The 27,605-nt window shown below is 43.6% G+C and overlaps 1 protein-coding gene across 1 annotated transcript in view; it reads left to right on the forward strand.

Annotated features, from left to right (window-relative positions):
• cacna1fb (calcium channel, voltage-dependent, L type, alpha 1F subunit) overlaps positions 1–27,605 on the forward strand; it is a gene marked incomplete at its 3' end in the record, with an annotated part of 53,751 nt that overhangs the window by 20,618 nt on the left and 5,528 nt on the right. The window contains exons 14-41 of the mRNA XM_083975700.1: positions 534–759; positions 2,207–2,414; positions 3,916–4,036; positions 4,193–4,268; positions 5,097–5,221; positions 5,695–5,797; positions 6,747–6,876; positions 9,696–9,755; positions 9,841–9,947; positions 10,827–10,914; positions 12,883–12,990; positions 13,105–13,157; positions 13,916–14,062; positions 14,817–15,018; positions 15,119–15,277; positions 15,366–15,476; positions 15,585–15,668; positions 18,154–18,282; positions 18,375–18,440; positions 18,556–18,647; positions 18,913–19,072; positions 20,048–20,175; positions 20,382–20,478; positions 20,635–20,737; positions 24,146–24,247; positions 25,286–25,416; positions 26,350–26,481; positions 26,567–26,627. Of these exons, the coding sequence (XP_083831826.1) occupies positions 534–759; positions 2,207–2,414; positions 3,916–4,036; positions 4,193–4,268; positions 5,097–5,221; positions 5,695–5,797; positions 6,747–6,876; positions 9,696–9,755; positions 9,841–9,947; positions 10,827–10,914; positions 12,883–12,990; positions 13,105–13,157; positions 13,916–14,062; positions 14,817–15,018; positions 15,119–15,277; positions 15,366–15,476; positions 15,585–15,668; positions 18,154–18,282; positions 18,375–18,440; positions 18,556–18,647; positions 18,913–19,072; positions 20,048–20,175; positions 20,382–20,478; positions 20,635–20,737; positions 24,146–24,247; positions 25,286–25,416; positions 26,350–26,481; positions 26,567–26,627 (3,309 nt within the window). The remainder of the gene's footprint in view (positions 1–533; positions 760–2,206; positions 2,415–3,915; positions 4,037–4,192; positions 4,269–5,096; positions 5,222–5,694; positions 5,798–6,746; positions 6,877–9,695; positions 9,756–9,840; positions 9,948–10,826; positions 10,915–12,882; positions 12,991–13,104; positions 13,158–13,915; positions 14,063–14,816; positions 15,019–15,118; positions 15,278–15,365; positions 15,477–15,584; positions 15,669–18,153; positions 18,283–18,374; positions 18,441–18,555; positions 18,648–18,912; positions 19,073–20,047; positions 20,176–20,381; positions 20,479–20,634; positions 20,738–24,145; positions 24,248–25,285; positions 25,417–26,349; positions 26,482–26,566; positions 26,628–27,605) is intronic.

Here is a 27,605-nt window from a genome sequence, read left to right on the forward strand (position 1 = left end):
TGCTTTCGATTTAACCTCCTTTGAAATATCCCTTTAAGAGATATCCTATCCATAAGGCTTATGAGGTCACCATGAACCCAGGTGAGTCCAGGTGAATGTTTGGGTCAAAACTGCACAAGTTCCACTGAGGCTTGTGTGAGCTTGGACCATGAGGATGTGTCAGCGTTAGGACCATGATGCTGTCCGTGGTGCTAAAGAAACAGATGGATTTACTTACTTTTATTGTGACACGACTACACAACTACACAAACTCTTTTACCTACATGTACACAAGTGTCCACTACAGCAAATATCAAGTTCTCTCTGGACTATTTCAGAGACTCGTTGTTGCAATATTAAAAGAGGTACAGCCGCTGTTTTTAGAGCTGATGTTTGATTCCCACCACTACAGTAATGTGTTGGATGCTGTAGCTACTGGAAGTCCCTGCTAATGTCCAGAAGTATAATGATGAACATACGGCTGGGTTTCAGTCTCCAGATAAATGAATGAGATACTTTGATAAGTGAGGCTGTGTTCTCCTCCATCTCCACAGACATCGCCAACAAGGTGCTGCTGTCTCTGTTCACCGTGGAGATGCTGCTGAAGATGTACAGTTTGGGTCTGGCTCACTACTTTGTGGCCTTCTTCAACCGCTTCGACTGCTTCGTGGTGTGTGGAGGCATCATGGAGACCATCCTGGTGGAGATGGAGATCATGCCTCCTCTAGGCATCTCCGTGCTGCGCTGCGTCCGCCTGCTGAGGATCTTCAAGGTCACACGGTGAGAACACACACCTGGACCAGGGCTCCGTTTCACAAAGCAGGTTCAACAAACTCTGAGTCTAATCCTGAACTCCGAGATGATCTACTCTGAGACAGGAAACTCAGAATTTTGGGTTTCAGAACAGGTGATAACAGTTAGTTCAATTAACTCTGAGTAACCCCCCCCCCCCCCCCCCCCCCCCCCTCAAAAAACAAAAAAAAACAAAAACAAAATTGGCAGCAGCGGCAAATGGACGTGAGCTCTGATTTTTTTTTTTTATATACCGCGGGACAATACGTGAGTATTAAAGGTTGAATATGTAGAATATTTATTAAAAGCTATATTTTTTCAAAAATAATACATCCATGGGGCCTTTAGAGGGGTACAGAATGAAAGTATTGCGTTTCCATAAAAAAAATTTTTTTAGTCTGAATTATTATTTTTAATTTTTTTGACGGGCTCGACAATGACTTTCTGTCAACGTTCTGTTTACATTCGTACCTGCCACGTGGCTCAGTTCTCCGCTGTTTTCCTGCCTCCTCCCGGTCGTATGCGTTTGTTTCCAACCAAGCCTTTTTAATAATCAATCGGTGGATCAATGGATTATCATATACATGTTAGGATGGGTGTATTTGTGTAGTCTCTTATCTGTCATAAACACGTTTATCATCGCGGACTTTCGGTGCCACGGAGCTCCTTTTTTTTTTTTTCCCCCCAACTTGAAGAGAGCAGTGAAAGCGGAGGCACTGTCCCTGTAACACGCTACAAGTCATTTATTATGCTGTTAATGACGGTAAAAATGAAACATAAGGTAAATGTCCTGCTTAGTTCTCCTCCTCTGCTGTCCTCTGTTCAGAGCGGAGTCCCTAGCAACGGCCCGTTTTACCTAGCAACGGTCTGGCAATCGACTGCTGGAATTCTTTTTCTGTTGTTGTTCTTGTAATTCTACATAGTCAACCTTTAATCTAAAATAAATATAATAATAAAGTGTCCATGTCGTGTCATGTAAGGGTTGTTGAGATAAAGTGACGGTGCAGAACAACGGGAACGATCAAACTACTCCTCATGGAGAATAAAACATCCAGCTGAGGGAGTTTACACGTCCTGTCAGCCGCTGCTTTCAGTCTGCAGCTTCAGATAAAAAGGAGAAACTCAGGGTTAGTTGGAGAAAACCTGCTCCCGACCAGGTTAGGTTCACAGAGTGTGTTACCATGGTAACTGACTCCGAGCTTCAGTTACCTCTCTTTGTGAAACGGGCTGGAGTTACTCCTCTTTCCCTGGTTTGAGTTACCTCCCTTTCTGAAACGGAAAACCCAGAGTTTGCCTCATTTCAGGGTGAACAGACTCAGAGTTTTCACTAAAGCTGCTTTGTGAAACGGAGCCCAGGTGACAGCGACTCACTCCTGTTAGAGTCAGAGAGCCACGGCTCATCACCTCCTCTCATGTCACTCTGTCTTCTGCTCAGCCATTGGACGGCTCTGTCCAATCTGGTGGCGTCCCTGCTGAACTCCATGAAGTCCATTGCCTCCCTGCTGCTGCTCCTTTTCCTCTTCCTCATCATCTTCGCTCTGCTCGGCATGCAGCTGTTCGGAGGGAAGTTCAACTTCGATGAGACGCAGACCAAACGCAGCACGTTTGACGCCTTCCCCCAGGCGCTGCTCACCTGCTTCCAGGTAATACCCTGCAGTGGTGGACAGGAACGGAGTCAATTTACTTGAGTACTGTATTTAAGTACATATGATTTGTACTTTACTTTAGTATTAGATTTCTTTGGTACTTATTACTCTTACTTGAATACATTTCCAAGACAAATATTTTTACTTTTACTCGAGTTAATTTCTAGGAAGGCTGAAAATGACTCGTTACTTTCAGGTCTGCTCTTTTTTTTTTTCTAAAATACTGTTGAACACAAGTTCTCCACTGGGATCTACGTAAAAGCGGAAATATGTCATCCCTCCCCATAAGGATACCAAAGTAGCCACGCTCTCAACTGCGGCAGCTCGTCTGTTTGGTGTGTTCCTCTCCGTCGGGGAGCGTCGGGTCTTGTCGGGTCTTGTCTGGGCCGATTGAACATGCTCAGTCGGGACTCGTCGGCCGTCGGGAGAGTAGACTCGTCGGGTACTCTGATTGGCTGTGTGCTAGCTATGGCGATTCTGATTGGCGGTGCCCTAAGCGAATCAGCGCGGTGTGTGGGAGGGACGGAAGTGACCACAGTAAACAGACGGTGTCCTAGCCTGTCCTACAGTAAAACTGGTATACAAAATAAAAAGAGGAGTAAAGCTATATATTAAGTGGCAATATATATATATATTTAAACATCAAAGATGTTCAATCAAACCCACATAGTTTGAAACAACGTTCAAAACACACACAGCTCACAACTAAGCATATAAAGCCCGCTAGCTTAATGCTAACGTGTAATGTAAAACACCATAGACGGGCTAACAGAAATTAGCATCGGCTATCGCCAATTCGCGGCAACCGAGCCACAGCAGTAAGCTGCTAAAAACTGTTTTAATTTTGGCTTTAGCGCTGTTAACACGTGGCTGGTTAAACTGTTTTGGGGAGATAAATGTTGGTCTCATTGATGAAATTAACTGTGGCAGTGGCATTAGTTTGTTTGAATGAACAGTGAGCAGGTCTGTATTTCTATGGGGGAGTCCTCGCCACTCAGTCGCTCTGGTCGGCAGTCGGGGCAGTGTGTTTCACTTTTTCCTTTCTCCCGACGAGAGGCGACAGACTCGTCGGCCAAAGCCGTCGGCGTCGGGACGCGTCGGGAAGCGTCGTGGCGGTGTGTTCCTGGCTTAAGAAACAAGAGTTAAAAGGTCCTTAAATTCATTTAGAAAAATTTAGAAGTTTATTGATGTGAAAAATAAGAAATGTACTCTTACTCTTACTTTTACTTAAAAAATTAAAAGCATGTACTTTTGGATACTTAATTACCTTTAAAAGCAAGTACTTTTTTACTCTTACTGGAGTAACATGTGGACTGAGCTACTTTTACTTGTAACGGAGTAAATTTTGACCAGTAGTATTTGTACTCTTACTCAAGTACTGGGGTCGAGTACTCTGTCCATCTATGCTGGTAGTTTACACAGCAGTGTTGATGTGTGTGTGTGTGTGTGTGTGTGTGTGTGTGTGTGTGTGTGTGTGTGTCTGTGTGTCTGTGCTCAGATCCTGACGGGCGAGGACTGGAACATGGTCATGTATGATGGCATCATGGCCTACGGTGGCCCCGTGTTTCCAGGGATGATTGTCTGTGTTTACTTCGTCATCCTCTTCATCTGCGGTAACTGTATCCTTCACCTGCCCCTTGTTGGTGCATTCAGGCACTGCAGGAAAACGTAGCGATTGGTCTGTAAAACCTTGTAAACACACAAATCCCAGTGTGTCATATCTATCATATGTCCCGACCGTGTTATATACGTTGCATGTTCTTAGCGTGTGTCAGACATCCTGCTGAACGTCTTCTTGGCCATTGCCGTGGACAACCTGGCCGGAGGAGACGGGGACGACAAGAAGGACGAGTGAGTGATGGAGGGAGGCTGGAGGGACATGGTGCAGGGAGGGAGGCAGAATGTTTACTTCCTGTTTCCTGTTTCTGCAGAAAGAAGAAGGAGGGGGAGGCTGAGGAGGCGGAGGCGGAGGCAGAGGCAGAGGGAGAGGGAGAGGCAGAGGGAGAAGTGAAGGTGATTTTAAACTTTTACTGTGATACGTTAAGTATTATTATTATTATTGTGATACCTTTAATACAGAAACTGCTTTTAATTTGATAGTTTAATTACACAAATTAGTACTTTTACGGTTACACTAACATTAATGAAGTGATGAGCTCATAGGTTTTCGGACATGGTTAAAGGGATAGTAGCATTTTTTAAAAGTGGGGTTGTATGATCTACAAATAGCCCTTAAGTGCTTTAATTGCAGTAGAAGACTCTCTGCACTCCTCCCGTTAGCAACGCCAGCCCATAGCCCTGCCCAGAGATTTACTAACCAACTGCTGATCGGCGGGCGCTTACCCTGGGCGGAGGGATACGTGAGTTGGTTAGGTCCAAATAAAAACTGCGTTTTTCCAGCACTTTGAGGGGCTGGAAAAATTTATATTATAGCGAACAATGGAACTGTGTATTTTTTTTCAGGTAAAACCTCTTTTAGGCCGTGAAAATAGGCCGTTTCTTTGGGTCTGTTCACAACACTGTATGTTGTAAATCTCTGGGCAGGACTATGGGCTGGCGTTGCTAACGGGAGGAGTGCAGAGAGTCTTCTACTGCAATTAAAGTACTTAGGGGCTATTTGTAGATCATACAACCCCACTTTAAAAAAAATGCTACTATCCCTTTAAGCTTTTCCCTAAGTGAGGACTCTAAGGACTTCCAACATCACTCTGCCCAGTCTCAGTCTGACTGTCTGTCTCAGGTGGACATTGACGCGGAGGTCGAGTACGAGGAGGAGGAGGAGGAGCCTCCTGAAGGAGACGGAGGTCAGTCACATGATGCTTTGAGAGGATGAGCTGAGCTGCAGTGCAGGACAACAACCAAGGTCCAAATGAAATGTGAATTGGCTGAACTCTCATCAAACCACAACATGGGCTGTCTCTGGAGGAACTGTCCTCTGCTGCAGCTCTCAGTCATCTTCATTTGTAGTGGCTTTACTCTGAATATTGAAATTGCACGTTACAAAGATACTATAATGTGATTATTTTCCCCCAATTAAACAGCAGAGGAGGGTGAGTATAATTTTCTCTTCAGCCCTGAGTACTGTCTGCAGGTGCTCCTATGAAGCCTAAAGTAGCCTCTGCAGGGGGAATCCTGAGTGATACCTGAAGAAGACTCGGAACAAGAGCCAGCTCACTTCACTTCAGAGTTAACGTCGCTTTTACCTGCACACACCATGAGCGTCAAGTTCTAAACGTGTCGGACTAAACTGTTCACTCTCATTCTCTCTTCCTGACAGAGGCAGGAGACCAATTAAAGATGGCCGACCTCGCTCCTCCTAAAGAGAAGATTCTTCCGATCCCAGAAGGCAGCGCGTTCTTCTGTCTCAGCAAAACAAACCCGTAAGTCTGTCTTCATCGTGGGTGTTTTTACAGAGGAGGTGTAGCACCTCCTCCAGTGGTCACCTGTGGTACTGCAGCTACAAAGACATGACGCTGGGCTACATCCTTCAGAGGCAGCATCACAAGACTGATTGCCTCACAGACGTGCAACTATTCTGTCCCAAGTTTTTGTGGAAAAGTTGTGTGTTGTTCAAGGAGACGTATTATACACCCTTTTCCACAAATTAAAACAGTCCCCAGGTGTCTTAAAGACATGTCTGTCACATGCTTTGGTCAAAATCCCCCAAGGATCAAACATCACAGCTCTTTTCATCCTCTCTAAACAGCCCTGTACAGAACAGCTGGTTTCAGTGTCTGTCCCTTTAAATGCAAATGAACCACTGCTTGCCCCGCCCCCTCTACCGGTTCCAGGTAGGGGTGGGATTATGCAAATTCAAAAACTAGTTACATCATTGGAAGACAACTGAGGGAACAGCTCATAAAACCTCATGGATTTCAACCTAGGGAGTCTGAAAATTACAGATTTTTTGTCAATTCTCACATGTTGGGGGCCGAAAGGCAAAACACCTAAATATATGTTAAAGAGGCTTCAAAAAGTGATATTTCCATAATATATCCCCTTTAAGGTTGCCAGGCAATAGGAGGCATCACTTAGAGATGCTGCAGAAAGACCATCAGGAGCAGACAGGAGAGTTCTGCAGTGTCAAGTCTGTCCTCTGGAGGATGTGGCCCCTAAATTGGGCCACAGCCATTTGTTTATCCACGCATTTCCACTTTGAAAGGGACATATCTTAGATTAACATGAGATGATCAGCTTTATCTGCTTTAGAGTTGTCTGTTAGCATTAGCGTAGCTCGTAGACTGAAACGGTCCAAGCTTAAGACTGAGGGAGGTCTTTTTCCTGAGCAGCTGTGGACATCAGACAATGTCTCTCCATCTCTGTCTCCAGTATCCGCGTGGGATGTCACATTCTGATCCACCACCACATCTTCACCAACCTCATCCTCGTCTTCATCATCCTCAGCAGCTGTTCGTTGGCCGCCGAGGATCCGATCAGAGCCCACTCCAACAGGAACATCGTGAGTCACAGATCACACACACAGTGGCTTTAATTATTCTGTAGCAGCTGTATGGTCTGTAACATACTGTCTGTTTCATGTAGGTTACTTCTACAGCAGCTGAGTCCCTGCACTTTACAGTTCCATGTCTTCTTCACAAACTAGCATTGTTTAGCATCATGGCTAAGCTAAAAGAGGAGGGAGGTTGGATTATAGGGTTGGATCTTATTTTTTGATCCAGGGCCAATTAGAGCATAGTGAGGCTCAGTGAGGTCACTGGTGATGTCATCATCACACCTCTATGGTTGGGGCTGGAGGCGGAGCTTCCACAGATTACACAGCGGAACTGGGTCAGTGACTAACCGGGTTAAAGAAGGAAACACATGGAAACGCATGGAGAGAAGATCACCAGTTAACCGTCTGATCTTGAGAACTGACTACACACACACACACACACACACACACACACACACACACACACACACACACACACACACACACACACACACACACACACACACACACACACACACACACACACACACACACACACACACACACACACACACTGCAGCAGCAGCTGTCTTCACGGAAGACGTAGCAATTAGAAGCAGCTGAGGGAAGAACGACTTCTAACATACAATCAACAACGCACACATACTGTACACACACTCACACACAGATGTTGACTCTATATTTTATCCAAAAACCTGCCCACTTCCTGTGCTGACCCTGCCAATCTGTCCACCAGCGTGTTTATTTTGGAAGTTCTATCATCAGGTCACAAGTTCAAACCATTAAGCTGAAGTGAGACAGGAAGAGAAGAGGACAAGACAAAAAGCAAGAGCCGATAGAAAGTATAAACTGTACTGATTTCCATGTTGTCTGTATTACTTAATATCCTTAATGTTTGGTTTGGTGTGAATCTTATAAGGTTAAAAGTGACCAAACTGGACATAAAGCCTTTTAATTGGTTGGGCTTGATGTCCACAGACAGGACTCTCTACTGATATTCACATCTTGATGAAGGTCTTACCTTTCTTTACTTGGGGTTTGTTGTGTTGTGTTTACCTTTTTCAACTAGGATTTAACTCATCTTTTTTGTCTTACTGTGGGACACCCCCAAGATGACTTGGGACAAATCTGTCTTGACTTGGTCCTCTCTCTGTTATCTGTCTTGGATTGTAACTTTCTCATCTAAACTTGACAATAGTTTGCTCTCCTGACTTTTATTTTACTTAAAGCAGAAGTAAGCGATCCGGTCGTTTTGGCTAATGCTGCGTTCCAGGCAGGCTTTTGAAACCGTAAATTACAGCTTCAAGTCACAACTTACGATTTTGTAGCGTTCCAGGCAACCCACTCGTGTTTCTCCGACCTGTTTTACCTGTGAAAGTCACTATAACGGCCACTCGTAACTTCCGACCCGTGAACTCGCACCAGATCGAACTGGTATGACTTCACAGGTCGGAAAAACACGAGTTACGAGTTTCCTTGAACGCACCATAACAGTCCTCGTCCCTACGTCACCACATTCACGGCGTCCCTTGGCTGCACACACAGCCCTGCATGCCGTTCTCTCTCCTCATTGGATAAAAACTGTAGGATACGATAAATGTTTTCTCTTCGGCTCAGAGCAGAGCAGAGGGACTGAGAGACCCGTGTTTCAGTCCAAACACTCTATGTAAGTGATTGTTGTCGGAAGATATAACTATTTAAGACTTATATTAACACAAACATATCACTTACTTCTGCTTTAATTACTATAATTAAATTACTTAATTTTGAGACTCATCCATATTGACTTGTACTTATTTCTCTTGACTTGCTACTCATTGATACTGACATAGGACTTGTTGGTCTGACTGGTCATGTGTTAAAGGATAATTATGTTTTTTACAATCTGGACCTTATTTCTAGCATAAAAAACGATCATATACTCACCCAAATAACTTTGGTGTCATTACAAGTCGACGAAATGAGCTCCAGCCGAGAGCCGCGTATATCTGTATAATATGAGTCTACAGGGCAGCGCAATGCAGCCTCTAAATAACACATTATCTGCAGAGAAACTCGTTCATTTCACCAATATTTAGTTCTGATAGGCTAGTGCTATTCCCCTCTGAGTCCGGGGTTAGCTGTTATCAACATCCGGGGTCTGTAGGTTGACCTACTGACCTCTGACCTGGATGATGTCATCTCCGACCGCGGCGTGGCTTGTTGCTTCCGCTAATGCTACGGTTCGTTTCTGCGTGTTTCTGACTTGTCAGAACAAAATGAGCAGCTGGATGAAGTTCAGCTTCCACGGGCTTCCTCTCCTCAACCTGGACTCACTAAAGCTCCGGCTAGTTGAGATAAAAATGGACCTGAATGCTGAAGTGGAATAATTATTATCAGAATGAGCCGCACGGCACTCAGAGATGACATCATCCAGGTCAGAGGTCAGTAGCACTAGCCTATCAGAACTAAATATTGGTGAAATGAACGAGTTTCGCAGCAGATAATGTGTTATTTAGAGGCTGCATTCTGCTGCCCTGTAGACTCCATTATATGGATATACGTGGCTCTCGGCTGGAGCTCATTTCATCAGAATGACTTGTAATGACACCAAAGTTATCTGGGTGAGTAAATGATCGTATTTTATGCTAGAAATAAGGTCCAGATTGTAAAAAACAGTAATTATCCTTTAATGCTGTGCTATGATTTGGACCTACCTTTCGGCCATTTCTCTGTTGTCATGCTGAAAAAACGTTTTTTTTTTAATTTTTTTTATTGAATTTGTGATCTGAAATGAGTTTATTCTCTGTATTTGTGTTAATGCTCAAGTTGGTGTTTGTTTGTAGATCCTGGGCTATGCAGACTACGCCTTCACCTCCATCTTCACTGTGGAGATCCTGTTAAAGGTAAAATAAAACCACATTCAGTCAGACTGTGTTCTCTGTTCTCGTTATCTCCATTTAATGTTAACATTCATTCTCTGTGTATCAGATGACAGTCCACGGAGCGTTCCTCCATCAGGGCTCCTTCTGCAGAAACTGGTTTAACTTGTTGGATCTACTGGTCGTCAGCGTTTCACTGGTCTCGTTCTTCCTGCAGTTAGTACCACATCTGAAACATCTTCCTCTAACCATCAGCAACTGGACAAATGTTAAGACAGGACAATATCATTTTTTTTGTCACGTTAGTTTCTAAACAACATTAATGGTGAGGTCATGTGAGGATGAGCCAAGAGGTGGAGGCAGGAACATCTCCAGCCAGTGTAGGATTTATTTTTTATCGTCAAATAAAAACAGGATAGTTCAGATTGGGATCAAAAGAACTGAAGTGAACTTAAGGGAATTTCTTTGTTAATACTGAGAAACTAAGATGTATATAGCCTAATATATATTATTCAGAAAAGGGAAAGCTGATATTTTTGATATTTCATGATCTTTCATGGAAACATAGATTTTCTTACCATATGAGGATTTTTTCATAGGTTATTATTACTGAATCTGCCATACAGGCAAGGCAAGGCAAGGCAATTTTATTTGTATAGCCCGTTTTTACAAACAGTTTGTCTCAAAGGGCTTCATATGGCATCGTAACAACATCCTCTGTCCTTACACCCTCACATCCACTGAGGAAAGCAGATCAGATTTAAATTCCCATGTTATGTGGAGCTTCTACTCTACATACCACATACTCTATCAGCTGGTCTGGCTTTTAATACCACACAACAGAAACACAACTCAAGCTTAATCTCTCTGAACTGGGGTTGTGGTGGATCTTCAGTCTGTAGGTCGATCCTTGTGGAAAATAAAGTCTGACAGTCAGTAATATAAATCAATGTACTGACACACATGGTTCTGAAAACTATCAGCTGGAGTAGGAAACAGGTTTTATTGCAAATGCACTTTTAAATGAATGTGTGTGTGCTGCCCCCTGTTGGTAGAAACCAGTCTCTAACAGCTGACTGATGTTCCCGTCTGCAGCTCCAGTGCCATCTCAGTGGTGAAGATCCTCCGAGTCCTCAGGGTGCTCCGACCTCTTCGAGCCATCAACAGAGCCAAAGGACTCAAGGTCAATGGTCACTGACTGTTCACTTTCCTGTCCATGATATCATCAGGTCCTCACTTTACTCTGGGAGACTTGAGATGGTGTTTGTCATGATTTGGAGCTGAAATCTAACTAAATAGACAGAGACCTTCATGATTCTGCCTCAAGTTGCCATTCACAAAAACTGGTGGAATGATGACCGGAGGGGAAGACGGTCATTTTGGATTTCCTGTGGTGGTTATCACTGTGGGAATCACAGCAGGGTGTCAGTGCCCGATCCGTACCCGGAACACGATCCGTTCCAGGACGCTTCTGCGCATGCGCACGCACATGCGCACTCCCCCCTTCTTTTAGTTTACGGCAGACACCGCGGATATGGATGAAAACAGAGACGTTCTATGAGGAAAAACACAAGCATGTCGCAACGAATTCCCCTCTGTTCTATTTCTGATTAAATTAAATGTAATGTAGACCGATCAGTTAATTGTAAAACATTTATTTATTGATGTAAATGTGGTGATTTCTGCACATACAGACAGCAGCAAGTCAGCACTGCTCCTCTGACCAGCTCCTCCTGAAGCTTCACTTTTCATTTACACAAACTAATCAATGAGACCATAAATTAATCTGCTCGCTTTCTCCACCGGCATGACGACGTCTGGGTGACCGGTCAATCACCTCAGCCGGCCGGCTGCTGCCTCTGAGATGAGCCGAGCAGCGAGCTAACGTTAGCTCCCGGTGGCTACTCCCAGGTAGCTGCTCCCAGCTCTGCTCCCAGCTAGCTCTGCACTTCTCCCAAAACCGGAGCAAACTTCCAAACAGACGTCAGTTGGATAAACTGCCACAGATTAGGACTCTAAACTGTGACTTTCTCGCATGAAAAAATATTTAAAATTAATAAAGTGACGTTTTAACAACGCTACGGCGGACTTTTAGCTGCTCTACTGCTAGGCTATCAGTTAGCATAGCTTTGAAGCTAATGCCGTAAAACGGCGCATGCGCAGAAGCACTGGAACGGATCGTGTTCCGGGTACGGATCGGGCACTGACACAGACTACAACTTGCAGCCTTGCGTGTGTGATCAGGGGAGAGTGATGTGATGCTGTTCAGTCAGACGACACACTGTCTTGAATTGTCTCTAAATGCAGCAGCCACAGAAGACTTATCAGCAATATGGGCGTGGTAGTGGGGGGAAAAGGGGCCCTGACTACCCAGGGCCCGAGTAGGGAGAGGGCCCATGAAAATCCTGAAATTATAATTTTTTTGTGGGATGTTTTTATTTCGAGTGAATTGGGCCCCCCAATTAATTGGTGTCATAATTTATTCCAAATACATTGATGTCAAAGTCCTCCCAACATATTGGACATTCTTGGGGCCCCCTCTTGGAGGTGTAAAATGGTTTAGTCCGCCCATAGACAGCGGCCAGCGACAAGTCAGTTTGCCCAGATTGAATGAGGCTAGCTTTCATCATGCCACCCAAAAAACATAAATTGGGGTATCAGAAAAAGAAAGAGCGGAAAGAAAAAGAAAGAAGGCAGAATTAGGGAAAGCAACTGTTAAAGGGATAGGATAGGCATTTTGGCAAATTGGCCCAATGCCATAATCCCTATAGTTTTAGGAGTGGATTTGTTACCTTTAATTGTTGGTGCAAGCTATTTTTAGATCGGTGGAGATATGATGAGGTAAATGCAAAGCCAGTATTGTGCCGAAAAGAGATTGCTTGCCGAAAAACTGCCCCCGACGGAAACGTGCTTTGGCGGCTTTGTATAAATTTACCTCAAAAACAACTGTGCTTCGTGCACTGGCATGGATAGGGGCCCACTGACATTACGAGTGTACGGGGCCCAGAATTTGGTGCTACGCCCCTGATCAGCAACTGCAGTATTTTGATAATAAATCAGGTTTGGACTGTGCTGCTTAACTCTGCCGTGTTCAGCTCTGAGTGGATGTGATGTTGTCTGACATACTGTCACTTTGACGTTGTGTGTGCAGCATGTGGTGCAGTGTGTGTTTGTGGCCATCCGCACCATCGGAAACATCATGATCGTCACCACTCTGCTGCAGTTCATGTTCGCCTGCATCGGAGTCCAGCTCTTCAAGGTGAGGCTGGCGATCACCATGACACCTCAGTGATGTCATCCACACAAAACACTTTGACTGTGTTTGTGAGTCACTTGTTTACCTGCTCACTCAGGTGTGTGTTTTGTATTTCAGGGTAAATTCTATCGCTGCACAGATGAAGCCAAACACACTCCTGAACAGTGCAAGTGAGTTTATTTTACCAGTACTGCTGTATTTCTACCAATACTACTACTACTACTACTGGTTCTGTGAGAGCATTTGACCACCTCGTTCTGTCTATCTATCGTTCTATCTATCTATCGTTCTATCGTTCTGTCTATCGTTCTATGTATCGTTCTATCTATCTATCTATCTATCTATCTATCTATCTATCTATCTATCTATCTATCTATCTATCTATCTATCTATCTATCTATCTATCTATCTATCTATCTATCTATCTATCTATCTATCGTTCTATCGTTCTATCGTTCTATCATTCTATCATTCTATCTATCTATCGTTCTATCGTTCTATCTATCTATCGTTCTATGTATCGTTCTATCTATCGTTCTATCTATCGTTCTATCGTTCTATCTATCGTTCTATCATTCTATCGTTCTATCTATCTATCGTTCTATCTATCGTTCTATATATCTATCGTTCTATCTATCGTTCTATCGTTCTATCTATCTATCTATCTATCTATCTATCTATCTATCTATCTATCTATCTATCTATCTATCTATCTATCTATCTATCTATCTATCTATCTACCTATCTATCTATCTATCTATAATCATCATCATCACCATAATAATCATAATAATTATACACACATACGTGAAGTCCTGACATCTAACACTGCGTGCCTTTGTGTGTGTGTGTGTGTGTGTGTGTGTGTGTGTGTGTGTGTGTGTGTGTGTGTGTGTGTGTGTGTGTGTGTGTGTGTGTGTGTGTGCAGAGGGACGTTTGTGGTGTATAAAGACGGGGACGTGAACCACCCGATGGTCCGGGAGCGTATCTGGCACAACAGTGACTTCAACTTCGATAATGTGTTGATGGGGATGATGGCGCTCTTCACCGTGTCCACCTTCGAGGGTTGGCCAGCGTAAGTATTGAAAAATTTTTTTTTTAAAGGGATATTTCAAATTAATTTCAAAAATATTGGCAAATTGGCCTCTTGCCATAATCCCTATAGTCATAGGGACAATTCGTTACCTTGAATTGTCGGTGCAAGCTGTTTTTCGATCAGCGGGGCTGAGACGCGAGCTGCTCAGCTAACGCAACGGAGGCACACATGTTTCCCTTATCAAACTCATCAAATACACAATCCAACAACTCCAAAACGCTCTGGTGGACAAGTTGTGACCTGCACATTCACCACACTATGAGATAATAATGTCTAGTTATGTAACATTATGACACATGAAGCAAATACTCAGAACTACTTTCACTTTTGAAGTCACTCTGCTGAGCAGCTGTGTCTGGAATATAGTTCCGGCTACTTATTTACCTTGAAAACAGCTCTGTCTTGTAACGTTGTGTTAGTATTATCTCATAGTGTGGTGAATGTGCAGGTCACAATGTGTCCACCAGAGCGTTTTGGAGTTGTTGGATTGTGTATTTGATGAGTTTGATGAAGGAAAAGCGAAAGTACCGCATGCCTTGCAGAGCTCACGTCTCTGCCCCGCCGATCTAAAAACAGCTTGCACCGACAATTAAAGGTAATGAACCTACTGCTAAGACTATGGGGATAATGGCAATGAGAGAATTTGCCAAAATGTTGAAATATCCCTTTAACTTTATGATTAGAGTGTTCAGGTAACAACATCAACCCCTCACCCCTTCCCCTCCCCCTACAGTCTGCTGTACAAAGCCATCGATGCCAACAAGGAGAACTCTGGTCCCATCTACAACTACCGGGTGGAGATCTCCATCTTCTTCATCGTCTACATCATCATCATCGCCTTCTTCATGATGAACATCTTCGTGGGTTTTGTCATCATCACCTTCAGAGAGCAGGGGGAGCAGGAGTACAAGAACTGTGAGCTGGACAAGAACCAGGTAAACCCACCTGACTGTCTGTGTGTGTGTCTCTGTTGCTGCCTCATGATGAAACCTAGCCTTATCCCCTAAAACCCACTTGTGTGTGTGTGTGTTGCAGCGTCAGTGTGTGGAGTACGCTCTTAAGGCTCAGCCTCTGAAACTTTACATCCCCAAGAATCCGGTTCAGTACAAGTTCTGGTCCATCATCAACTCCACGGGCTTCGAGTACGTCATGTTCGTCCTGATCCTGCTCAACACCGTCACTCTGGCTGTTCAGGTCAGTCTCTGCCCTCCCTCAGTCACACACTCACTCATGTTGACACCTCTGCTGTGTGTCTGACTGTGTGTGTGTGTGTCTGCTGCAGCACTATGAACAGTCTAAAACCTTCAGCCACATCATGGACATCCTCAACATGGTGTTTACTGGACTCTTCACTGTGGAGATGCTGCTGAAGCTGCTTGCTCTCAGACTCAGAGTGAGTAAAACAAACACACATCATGATCATAAAAACATGGATGTGACAATCTGCATCAGCTGAAGTCATGTATGATGACCCCGTCCACTCTGTCTGTCTGTCCCGCAGCACTACTTTATCGATGCCTGGAACTCCTTCGATGCTCTGATCGTGGTCGGCAGCGTGGTGGACATCGTGGTCACTGAGTTCAGCGTGAGTCATCACATCTTACTCACCTGTGACAGTGGGCGTGGCTTAAAGGGATACTCTTTTTATCAAATACATAATCCAACAACTCCACAACGCTCTGGTGGACAAGTTGTGACCTGCACATTCACCACGCTATGAGATAATAACACAACGTTACCAGACAGAGTTGTTTTAGAGGTAAATTCATGCAAAGCTGCTGATGCGCGTTCCCGTCGGGGGCAGTTTTTCATCAAGCAGTCTCTGTATTTCCCTCTAAAACAACTCTGTCTGGTAACGTTCTGTTATTATCTCATAGCGTGGTGAATGTGCAGGTCACAACTTGTCCACCAGAGCGTTTTGGAGTTGTTGGATTGTGTATTTGATGAGTTTGATGAGGGAAACCAAGAAATCCCATTAGCCTCCGTAGCGTAGCTCTGAGCAGCTCGCGGCTCTGCTCCACCGTTCTAAAAATAGCTTGCACCGACAATTAAAGGTAACAAAACTTCTCCTAAAAGTGTAGCGATTATGGCAATGGGCCAATTTGCACACAAAAACTGCCACCGCAATCTGTTTCAAGTTTGGTAAATCACATTGCATATGCTAAATAAGTCTATTTGCATCTAATCCTAACACCCATATTTGCATATTCATTAAGGCAAACAGGCTAAATGGATTGTGCGTGCTACTTTGCCTGTTACCTTTCGTTACCTTTAGTAAATAAGGCCCTTAGTTTCTACAGTAGTAAGTAAACACAGTATTAAGGGGAGACACCCCAGGTGAATAGGGTAAAAATTTTAAATAACACATATCACCATGAAACTTCCCAAGTTTATCACTTACATTAAGACAAATATTTTTTGTATTACAAGTTTTGTCAAATTTCATGTTTAAATATGTAAATGAGGCAATATCTGATGAAATATGCGCTAATTTGCATACATTTCCAGACCTGAAATCTGAAAAATGGATAAAGCCTCTTTCAAAATTCTTGTTTCATTTTGTTGACATATTAGAGTCAGAAGTTTTTACAGAGGGGATTTTGGATATCTCTTTTTATCACTCTGTAAATGAGAAAATACTGTCACCAGCCCTAAAAAAAAATCAAATTTTGCCCTGTTTTTAGAGATAAAATGTTGTATAAATCAGGCTATGAATGATATATCAACAATCCCCTCTGTAAAAACCTTCAGAATATAGACAGGAATAAAACTGGAAAGTTTGGTGTCTGTAAGTGCTGCTGAAGTTGAGATTTCGGGTTCAGAGTCGCAGGAAAAACTCATTTTGAGAAAATGGCCTTTAAAGTCTTGTACTGTAAAATTCCATAGATGTAAATCATACTTTTACGATTGGTTGCGGATACGGAGGAAATGACAATTTTTGAAGCCTACATCATTGTTCAGGAGAGAAAGAGCTTTACAATGATACCTGACATGACATGGGTCAGACAACAGACACACCACAGTATGTCGCAGTAGCTGTTAACTTTTGGCGAATTTAGGAGAAATCTACCAACAAAAGAGACAAAATGATGTAAAATAACCACCTTAATGTGGATTTGCTACCATTTCGTTTGACTTTTATGAAAGAATACATGTTATAGTCTACTTGCCAAAAATGAGTACCCGGAAATGTTGAGTACCCCAAAGTTTTATGTTAGAAATATATAGTATGGGTCCCCAGTATTCAGAAACTGCCGGATGCTAACTTATATATATTGGGCAATTAGCACAATTGACATAATTAGCATAAATTAGCATAGTTGCCTATATGGGCAATATTTCAGCAAAATTGACTTGGCTGATCTGGGCAATATTGGAGTGGTTTTAGGGGTTATTGATGATGCTGAATCCATTTCTGACATTTTCAAAATTCAAAATGGCTGTCTAAACCGGAAGGGACCAGATTGAAATCCATCAAAATCGGCCCACTGGCAGTTTAAATCTGGTCACTACCGGTTTAGACAGCCATTTTGGATTTTGAAAATGTCAGAAATGGATTCAGCATCATCAATAACCCCTAAAACCACTCCAATATTGCCCTGATCAGCCAGGTCAATTTTGTTGAAATATTGCCCATATAGGAAATTATGCTAATTTATGCTAATTATGTCAATTGTGCTAATTGCCCAATATATATAAGTTAGCATCCGGCAGTTTCTGAATACTGGGGACCCATACTATCTATTTCTAACATAAAACTTTGGGGTACTCAACATTTCCGGGTTCACAATGGGGCCCTATGGGCTGGCAAGTAGACTATTAAGGAAGAAAAATAGCCAAAAATATCATAATTGATCAGTGCATGAAAAAACAGTGTTTTTGCCGGTGTCTCGCCCAGTGAATAATCCTGAGATAGTGGAGCTACGGTCACAACAAACACACTCTCCAAATGCATTATGGGTGGAGCATGGTTCAGAGGACTATTGTATGTTACATAATGTATATAATTGTCCTACTGTTTCTTGATGATGGTGATGATGATGATGATGATGTCTCCTTGGTGGTGTCAGAGTGGAGAGGACAGCTCTCGGGTGTCCATCACCTTCTTCCGCCTGTTTCGAGTGATGCGATTGGTCAAGCTGCTGAGTAAAGGGGAGGGGATCCGCACGCTGCTGTGGACATTCATCAAATCACTGCAGGTCAGGGGGAGTGGCTCTCGTTGAGGGGCGGGGCTAAGTGGAATGGGTGTGGCTAACTGGGGGGCTGAGTTGTGAGTCTCTTGTCTGTTCAGGCTCTGCCGTACGTCGCTCTGCTCATCGCCTTGATCTTCTTCATCTACGCCGTCGTTGGCATGCAGGTGAGCTCACACACACACACTCCTGACACACACTCCGGACACACACCTGTTTGGCTCAGACAGAGTGGTTGTGATTCTGGTTCTGAGCCTCTCACCTGCTCTCTCTATCCTGCAGACGTTTGGGAAGGTAGCGATGCAGGCTCACACTCAGATCAACAGGAACAACAACTTCCAGACTTTTCCTCAGGCGGTTCTCCTCCTCTTTAGGTCAGACCCTAACCTCCTCCTCCTCCTCCTCCTCCTCCTCCTCCTCCTCCTCCTCCTCCTCCTCCTCCTCCTCCTCTTCCTCCTCCTCCTCCTCCTCCTCCTCCTCCTCCTCTTCCTTCTCCTGTGTTAAATCCCACACAGCTTTGTTTCTTGTTTCTAAGGCAGCAAGAAAGTTTTAGCTTACCTCTTTTGTGTGTGTGTGTGTGTGTGTGTGTGTGTGTGTGTGTGTGTGTGTGTGTGTGTGTGTGTGTGTGTGTGCGTGCAGGTGTGCTACAGGTGAGGCGTGGCAGGAGATCATGTTGTCCAGTCTACCAGGTAAACGCTGCGACCCTGAGTCAGACTATGAACCAGGAGAAGAGTTCAGCTGTGGCAGCAGCTTCGCCATCGTTTACTTCATCAGCTTCTTCATGCTGTGTGCTTTCCTGGTCAGGACTCTCTCACACACACACACACACACAGACACACACACACACACAGACACACACACACACACACACACACACACACACACACACACACACACACACACACACACACACACACACACACACACACACAGGTTTAAGGATAATTTTTTACATTCTGGACCTTATTTCTAGCATAAAATACGATCATTTACTCACCGCCGCGTATATCCATATAATGGAGTCTACAGGGCAGCAGAATGCAGCCTCTAAATAACACATTATCTGCAGAGAAACTCCTTAATTTCAACAATATTTAGTTCTGATACACTAGTGTTATTCCCCTCTGAGTCCGGGGTTAGCTGTTATCAACATCCGGGGTCTGTAGGTTGACCTACTGACCTCTGACCTGGATGATGACATCTCTGAGCGCTGCCCGGCTCATTCTGATAATAATTTTTCCACTTCGGCATTCAGGTCCATTTTTAGCTCAACTAGCCGGAGCTTTAGTGAGTCCAGGTTGAGGAGAGGAAGCCTGTGGAAGCTGAACTTCATCCAGCTGCTCATTTTGTTCTGACAAGTCAGAAACACGCAGAAACGAACCGTAGCATTAGCAGTAGTATGACATCATCCAGGTCAGAGGTCAGTAGGTCAACCTACAGACCCCGGATGTTGATAACAGCTAACCCCGGACTCAGAGGGGAATAGCACTAGCCTATCAGAACTAAATATTGGTGAAATGAACAAGTTTCTCTGCAGATAATGTGTTATTTAGAGGCTGCATTGCGCGGCCCTGTGTTCTCGCATATATGAATATACGCGGCTCTCGGCTGGATCTAATTCCGTCGGAACGACTTGTAATGACACCAAAGTTATCTGGGTGAGTAAATGATCGTATTTTATGCTAGAAATGAGGGTCCAGATTGTTTAAAAAAACGGTAATTATCCTTTAACACACTCTGTTTCTGACTCTGTTTCTGTATTTCCATGCTTTAGATTATCAACCTGTTTGTCGCCGTCATCATGGACAACTTTGACTATCTGACGCGTGATTGGTCAATTCTGGGACCACATCATCTGGACGAGTTTAAGAGGATCTGGTCTGAATACGACCCAGAGGCCAAGTATGACACACACACACACACACACACACACACACACACACACACACACACACACACACACACACACACACACACACACACACACACACACACACACACACACACACACACACACACACACACACACACACACACACACAAGGCAGGTGCAGAATGAGGTGGTGGTATTTTGTGTTGTTCTAATGTACGCTCCTCTCTTTGCTCAGGGGTCGCATCAAACACCTGGACGTGGTGGCTCTGCTCAGGAGGATCCAGCCTCCCCTGGGCTTTGGGAAGCTCTGTCCTCACAGAGTGGCCTGTAAGGTACGACATGCTGCTCTCCAACACACACACATCAGTCGTGGCGTCCCACAGGGCTCCACTCTGGGTCCTCTACGTCTCTAACCCAGTAACTGTTGTAAGACCATGACTTGTGCAGCTTCTGCTCTACTGACAGAGAACTGATCTTCTCCCTGTCAGCGTTTGGTAGCGATGAACATGCCTCTCAACGCTGATGGGATGGTGACCTTTAACGCCACGCTCTTTGCCCTGGTTCGCACTGCCCTCAAGATCAAGACTGATGGTGAGAGTACTTTTAACCCTCCTGTTGTCCTCCTGGGTCAAGGAAGAAAGGAAGGAAGGAAGGACGAAGGGAAAGAAGGAAGGAAGGAAGGACAAAGAGAAAGATGGGAGGAAAAAAGGAAGGGAAAAAGGAAGGAAAGATAGAAGGAGGGAGGGAACAGATTGGGTCAATTGGGTCAAAAAGGAAGGAAGGAAGCAAGGAAAGAAGGGAGGGAAAAAGGATTGTGGAAAGAAGGAAGGGAAAAAGGAAGGAAAGAAAGATGGGGGGAGGGAACAGATTAGTTCAAGGCAAGTCAATTTTATTTGTATATCCCGTTTTTATGAACAACATCCTCTGTCCTTTAGACCCTCACATCCACTGAGGAAAAACTCCATAGAAAACCCTTTTAACAGGGAAAAATTGTAGAGAAAGCTCAGGGTGAGCAACAGAGGAGGGATCCCTCACCCAGGACGGACAGACGTGACATAGATGTTGTTACAGACAAGAAAACAGTTTACAACAGAGAATGTGAAAAACATGGAAATGTTAACAAGGATGGAAGAGGAAGGAAGAAGGAAGGGAGGGAACAGGGATTGTGGAAAGAAGGAAGGGAAAAAGGAAGGAAAGAAAGATGGAGGGAGGGAACAGATTTGTTCAAGGAAGGGAAAATATGATAGTATAGGGAACAGATCAGGTCAATTGGATCAAAAGAGGAAGGAAGAAGAAGTAAGGATGAAAGGAAGGAGGGAAGGAAAGAGGATTGTGGAAAGAAGGAAGGGAGAAACGAAGGAAAGAAGGAAGGATGGATGGATGAAGGAAACAGATTGGCTCAATTTGACCTGACCCCAGACACACACTGGATACAGTCTAGGTTCTGTCAGCTTCATGTCAGCTGACCCATCTCTGATCAACCATAAGGTTCTGCTGAGTCTGTGGTAGAGATCAAGACAGTTGTATCGGTTTTATCACAGCTGTATGACACTATAACAACATCCTCACCACATGTAACCATGGTTCAAAGGTTCAACGGTTACTTTATTTGTACCCTCAGGTACCTTTTGTTTGTAGTGAATCACATTTATGACAAAACAGCACAGAACATGCAACAGGACATACATATAAAGTGACAACAGTGCTCGGGGGTAAGAAATTAAAATGAATCAAATAAAACCAAATAAAAACCAACAGCTCTCAAGGTTTCTTCCCTATGTTAATGTGACCGATGGCTGCTGGGATAAAACTATTTTTGTACTGCTTAGTTTTACAGGCTGGTACCTTGAGCCTCCTGCCTGATGGGAGCAGCTGAAACTCAGCATTGAGGTTGATTCAGGATGGAGCCAGCCATCCTCTGTAACTGCCTAGTGTACAGGGATGGTGGGTAGAGCTGGGCCTCACCAATCAGCCTGCTCACCCATTTCACTATTTGGTTCAGGCAGTTTTTGTTGTAAAGAGACAAGTTTCCAAACCAAGAGACAAGACAGAAGAATAAAACAGATTCAATAAAAGCCTGATAAAACAAGGTCAGCATGGTTCTGTCGATGTGGAAAGATGACAGTTTCCTCAAACAGTACAGGCGCTGGTGTCCCTTTTTACACACAGCTTGGCAGTTTGCCTCGAAGTTCAGTTCAGTTCCAAGATATTTATATGTATTGACACACTCCACCGTCTGACCTTTTAGAGTTGTCTCTTGATCATGGGCCCACTTGCAAAAGTCAGTGAGACATTAGTTTTAGCAATGTTCATTTGGAGGAAAGACTTTTCACACCAGTCAAGGAAGTCATTGACAACCGGGCCGTGGCTCGTCTCATCGTCCTGTAGAAGTAACGCTGAGTAACGGCGGCAATAACGGTAACGGCGTTGTAAAGGGGGAAACAGACATTTATTTGATTACTCGTTACTGAAAAAAGTAGCGCCGTTACACATTCTACATCACGGAGCAGATGTCTTTCCACATACGGGCTTCCTTCACCTTACAAATGGGCAGAGCTCCGTGGGAAACAGTAGGGGAGACGCCAAGAGAGAATCAGGGTCTGACACCGACACACACGTGCATGCAGGGTTCAAACTTAACTTTTTTGCTCACTGGCCAACTGGCTAGTGAGCTTCAAAAATCTACTGGCCAGAAATATTTTTTACTGGCCAAAAATTATGTATAGCTGTTTTGTATATTTTTCATCTGTATTGTATATTTTTCAATGTGTTAAACTGTTATAATACACTCAGAAGCATTTTTAACACATATCATAGCAATATTAGCATATATTTGTGTGGAATAAAGGAGTCAAATGGTTAACTGTTAACCTATAACAAGAACTTGACTGAATAATACTATCAGTTTTTTAGCCTATATATTTTTTTTATTAGCTCCTTATGTCATCAACTCATGGGGGCGTGTCGACACGTGCAGACTTCCTCTGCCTTCAGTCATATTTAGTAGCTAAAAGTTTCACAGGAGGACTGACACTGTGCACCATGAAGGAAGATCAGACAATAAATGTAGCTACACGGACATAGATGTGCATCACCTGTAATAACGGCACCTGTAACGACGTGGCAGCTCTCCTGCAGCTCCACAGAGGAGCTGTCAGAGGAGCTCTGCTGTTCCTCTCTCTTCAGTCTGGTGTTTGGCTGAACTTTCAATAAGAACAGTTCCATATGAGTGTGATCAGCTGAGACAGAGCACAATGGATGTGGCATTGATCAGATATCGCAGCGCACATGTGTATTGAACGGCAAAAATTAATAAATAATTGGAGCGATCTTTTTTTTTTGCCGTTAAATACGTGGATGTATTATAATTGATCCATGTTAAATACACACGTGCGCCGCAAGCGTTGTAATCGGTCACAAATCATCGCTATACGGCATGTTGTGAGCTTGAAGATCTGCACGACACCGGCTCACAACCCAAGCGTCACAGCCGGGTCGGGAGGAACAGTAACAACAACGAAGTAGTTGGATTTTTTTTCACTCGCCAGAGTGGCCAGTCAGCCAGCTTCCTTTACTCGCCAAAGCATCAAAGTTAGTCGCCACTGGCGACTGGCGGCCGCTAATTTTGAACCCTGCGTGCATGTAAAGACAAGCGCACCGCTACGGGCTGTGATCGCACATGACGCGCGTCTACAGTATATTGAAAGTAATGCGTATGTGCACACAAAGGCCAATACATCTGAACGACGCCCCCTATATAACACCATACCACCTTTACGCTTTTCATGTGGCGCACCCCCTAGCGGCGGCTTGCGCACCACTTTGGGAATTCCTGAAAGGATGAACAGGAGAGGAGAAAGTTAACATGAACTCTTCACTCTGTTTTTGTGTCCTGTTTGTTAAAAAGTCACAAACTATACGTCTGTTTGTGGCAATAAGTCAGTTACAGTCTTTGGTCATAAATCAAATCTGACCCCACCCACTGTGTGCTGTTGCTAGGTAACCCTGACCAAGAGAACGAAGAACTGAGGGTGATCATCAAGAAGATTTGGAAAAGAATGAAACCAAAACTACTGGATGAGGTCATACCACCACATGAAGGTACTAATTCTCCTGCAAGTACTATGAATAACACTACAAGTTCTACTAATACTTTTAGAGGTACTGTTACTTCAAGTAGTACTAATACTACAAGTGTACTACTTCAAATACTACTAATAGCCTACTCCCTACAAGTAGCCTACCACTAATACTGCTGCAAGTGCTGATACGGCAGAAACTACAACTATAGTAGTGACAGTAGGAAAATGACTGATAGTAGTGACAAAAGAAACTTAAAAACTTTACTTTTTAAGAAAGCCTATCCCTGATGTCCTGGTTTTTTAGAATGTCCTCGTGCTTTTTTTTTTTGTGCTTATCTAGCTTTATTTTTTTTTATTTCTTATTTCTATTTTATTTTTATTTTCTATTTTTTCTAATTTTTATTGTAAGCGCTTTGAGACTTGTTCTTCAGGTGAAAATGCGCTCTATAAATACAATTTATTATTATTATATTAAAGCAGAAGTAAGCGATCCGGTTGTTTTGGCTAATGCTGCGTTCCAGGCAGGCTTTTGAAATTACAGCTTCAAGTCACAACTTACGACTTTGTAGCGTTCCAGGCAACCCACTCGTGTTTTTCCGACCTGTTTTACCTGTGAAAGTCACTATAACGGCCACTCGTAACTTCTGACCCGTGAACTCGTACCAGATTGAACTGGTATGACTTCACAGGTCGGAAAAACACGAGTTACGAGTTGCCTTGAACGCACCATAACAGTCCTCGTCCCTACGTCACCGCATTCACACGCATCCCTTGGCTGCACCACAGCCCTTCATGCCGTTCTCTCTCCTCATTGGATAAAGGTTGTAGGATACAAGGAAAGTTTTCTCCTCGGCTTACAGCAGAGCAGAGTGACTGACAGACCCGTGTTTCAGACCAAACACTCTATAGAAGTGATTGCTGTCGGAAGATAGAACTATTTAAGACTTATATTAACACAAATATATTGCTTACTTCTGCTTTAATGGTGATGGGACTGATAGTAGTGCTGGTGCTCCTGTGAACAGCACACACTCACCTCTCCTGTTTCCTGCTGCAGAGGAGGAAGTGACAGTCGGGAAGTTCTACGCCACTTTCCTGATCCAGGATTATTTCAGGAAGTTCAGGAAGAGGAAAGAGAAGGGAGCTCTAGATGGAGAGCCCGACTCCGCCAACCCATCTGCTATCCAGGTCAAACATGAGTTTTCTTTGACTGATGTGAGTCTTGTCTGTGATGTGATGTCAGAACCAGGAAACAGATCCTCTGTGTACATGGTCTGTGTCTTTTAGATATTTAGGGGACCAGACACCACAGACCGCCTAATTCTCTGTGTAACTGTTAAAGCGATAGTTCACCCAAGATTGAAATTTCACTCATTACCTACTCCCCCTCATGTGGACTAAGGGCTGGGAGAAGTTTCAGAGTCCTCCGTGGCCTCTCTGAGTTACAGGGGGTCTCGGCGTAGCAGTGCATGTTCATATAACGGTTGCAAATGGATACCAACTGTCTTCATTACAAAAAGACACACCAAAAAACATCCAAATACCTCCATGCTGCTCGTATGTAATGTCCATCTTGTATTGAAGCCCCGAAATGCGAAATTGTCCCGAAAAAAATTAAATAAGTCTATATTTCAAGCTTATTTTGTAGCGGAAGCTCCTCTTCCTGGTTCGTCAAATTTGGACGAACTTGGAAGAGGACAGACCCTGGTTCATCCAAATTATATGAACCGGGAAGAGGAGCTTCCGCTACAAACAAGCTTGAAATATAGACTTATTTAATTTTTTTCGGGACAATTTCGCATTTCGGGGCTTCAATACAAGAGGGACATTACATACGAGCAGCATGGAGGTATTTGGATGTTTTTTGGTGTGTCTTTTTGTTATGAAGACAGTTGGTATCCATTTGCAACCGTTATATGGACATGCACTGCTACGCCGAGACCCCCTGTAACTCAGAGAAGACACGGAGGACTCTGAAACTTCTCCCAGCCCTTAGTCCACATGAGAGGGAGGAGATAATGAGTTCAATTTCAATCTTGGGTGAACTATCCTTTAAATGTTGGTGAGATGGTAACCATGACAATGTGATAAAACACGGTGTATTAATGTGTATGTCTGTAGCTGTGTAAAGCCGGTCTGAAGACCCTGCAGGATCTGGGTCCAGAGATGCGTCTGGCTCTGAACGAGGACTTTGAGGAGGATGACGAGGCCATGATGGAGGACGAGGAGCTGGAGGAAAACACTGCATACAAGGTCTTTTCTTACACACACTGGAAATACTTCAATACTGATGTCACAGGTCAAAGGTCACAGCTTCTGACCGTGTGTGTGTCTGCAGGGTGAAAATGGTTTTGGTCCAGAGAAGGATCGACGAGGCTCCATCCTGACCACACCCACTGGTAAACAACAACAACAACAACAACACACACTCACATCACACACGTATTATCAATGGTTATTATCCAGCTGCAGACATACTGAAGACTGAAGTGATTTGCTTTCAGGTGGAGCCACGTGGCTTTTGTCAAGCAGATTGTGAAACTATGGAGCACCTTTTTTATTCTTGTCCGGTAGTAACACAATTTTGGCAAACCTTGTTTGACTGGTTAAAAACTCAAATGGATAACATTAAATATGATAAGGATTAAGTATTTGTATTCAATGAAAATGTTCCTCCAAGTGTCAGATCTAATCAATATAATGATCATTTTATCATTTGATCACATTCACACTTGCAAGTTGAAAGGCAGATCTCCCTTAATGATGTGTTTTAGGAATGAGTTGAATAAGTACTTCGGTGTCTTGGTTTTGCTGCTGGATGAATATGAGAAAATGTAGAAGCTGGTGGAGGCTAGTTGAACGGAGGGGAGTCTCAATGGGAGAAGATGCCTTAGATTTGTATTCATACATTTATTTATTTATTATTTTACTTCATTGTATTTGTTTTAATCTTATTTTTATTTTATAATATTAAAAAAAGGTGGAAATGCCCTTTTTTTATATGTATATAAAATGTATATACATATATATTTCTAATGAAGCCATGTAGATTTTATTTATGGTAATTGAGATGAAAATGTATTGTTAAAGGGATAGTTCACCCAAAATTGAAATTTCACTCATTATCTCCTCCCCCTCATGTGGACTAAGGGCTGGGAGAAGTTTCAGAGTCCTCCGTGGCTTCTCTGAGTTACAGGGGGTCTCGGCGTAGCAGTGCATGTCCATATAACGGTTGCAAATGGATACCAACTGTCTTCGTAACAAAAAGACACACCAAAAAACATCCAGATACCTCCATGCTGCTCGTATGTAATGTCCGTCTTGTATTGAAGCCCCAAAATGCGAAATTGTTCCGAAAAAAAATTAAATAAGTCTAT

Source organism: Trachurus trachurus (assembly GCF_905171665.1).
Source record: "Trachurus trachurus genome assembly, chromosome: 7".
Classification (NCBI taxonomy): domain Eukaryota; kingdom Metazoa; phylum Chordata; class Actinopteri; order Carangiformes; family Carangidae; genus Trachurus; species Trachurus trachurus.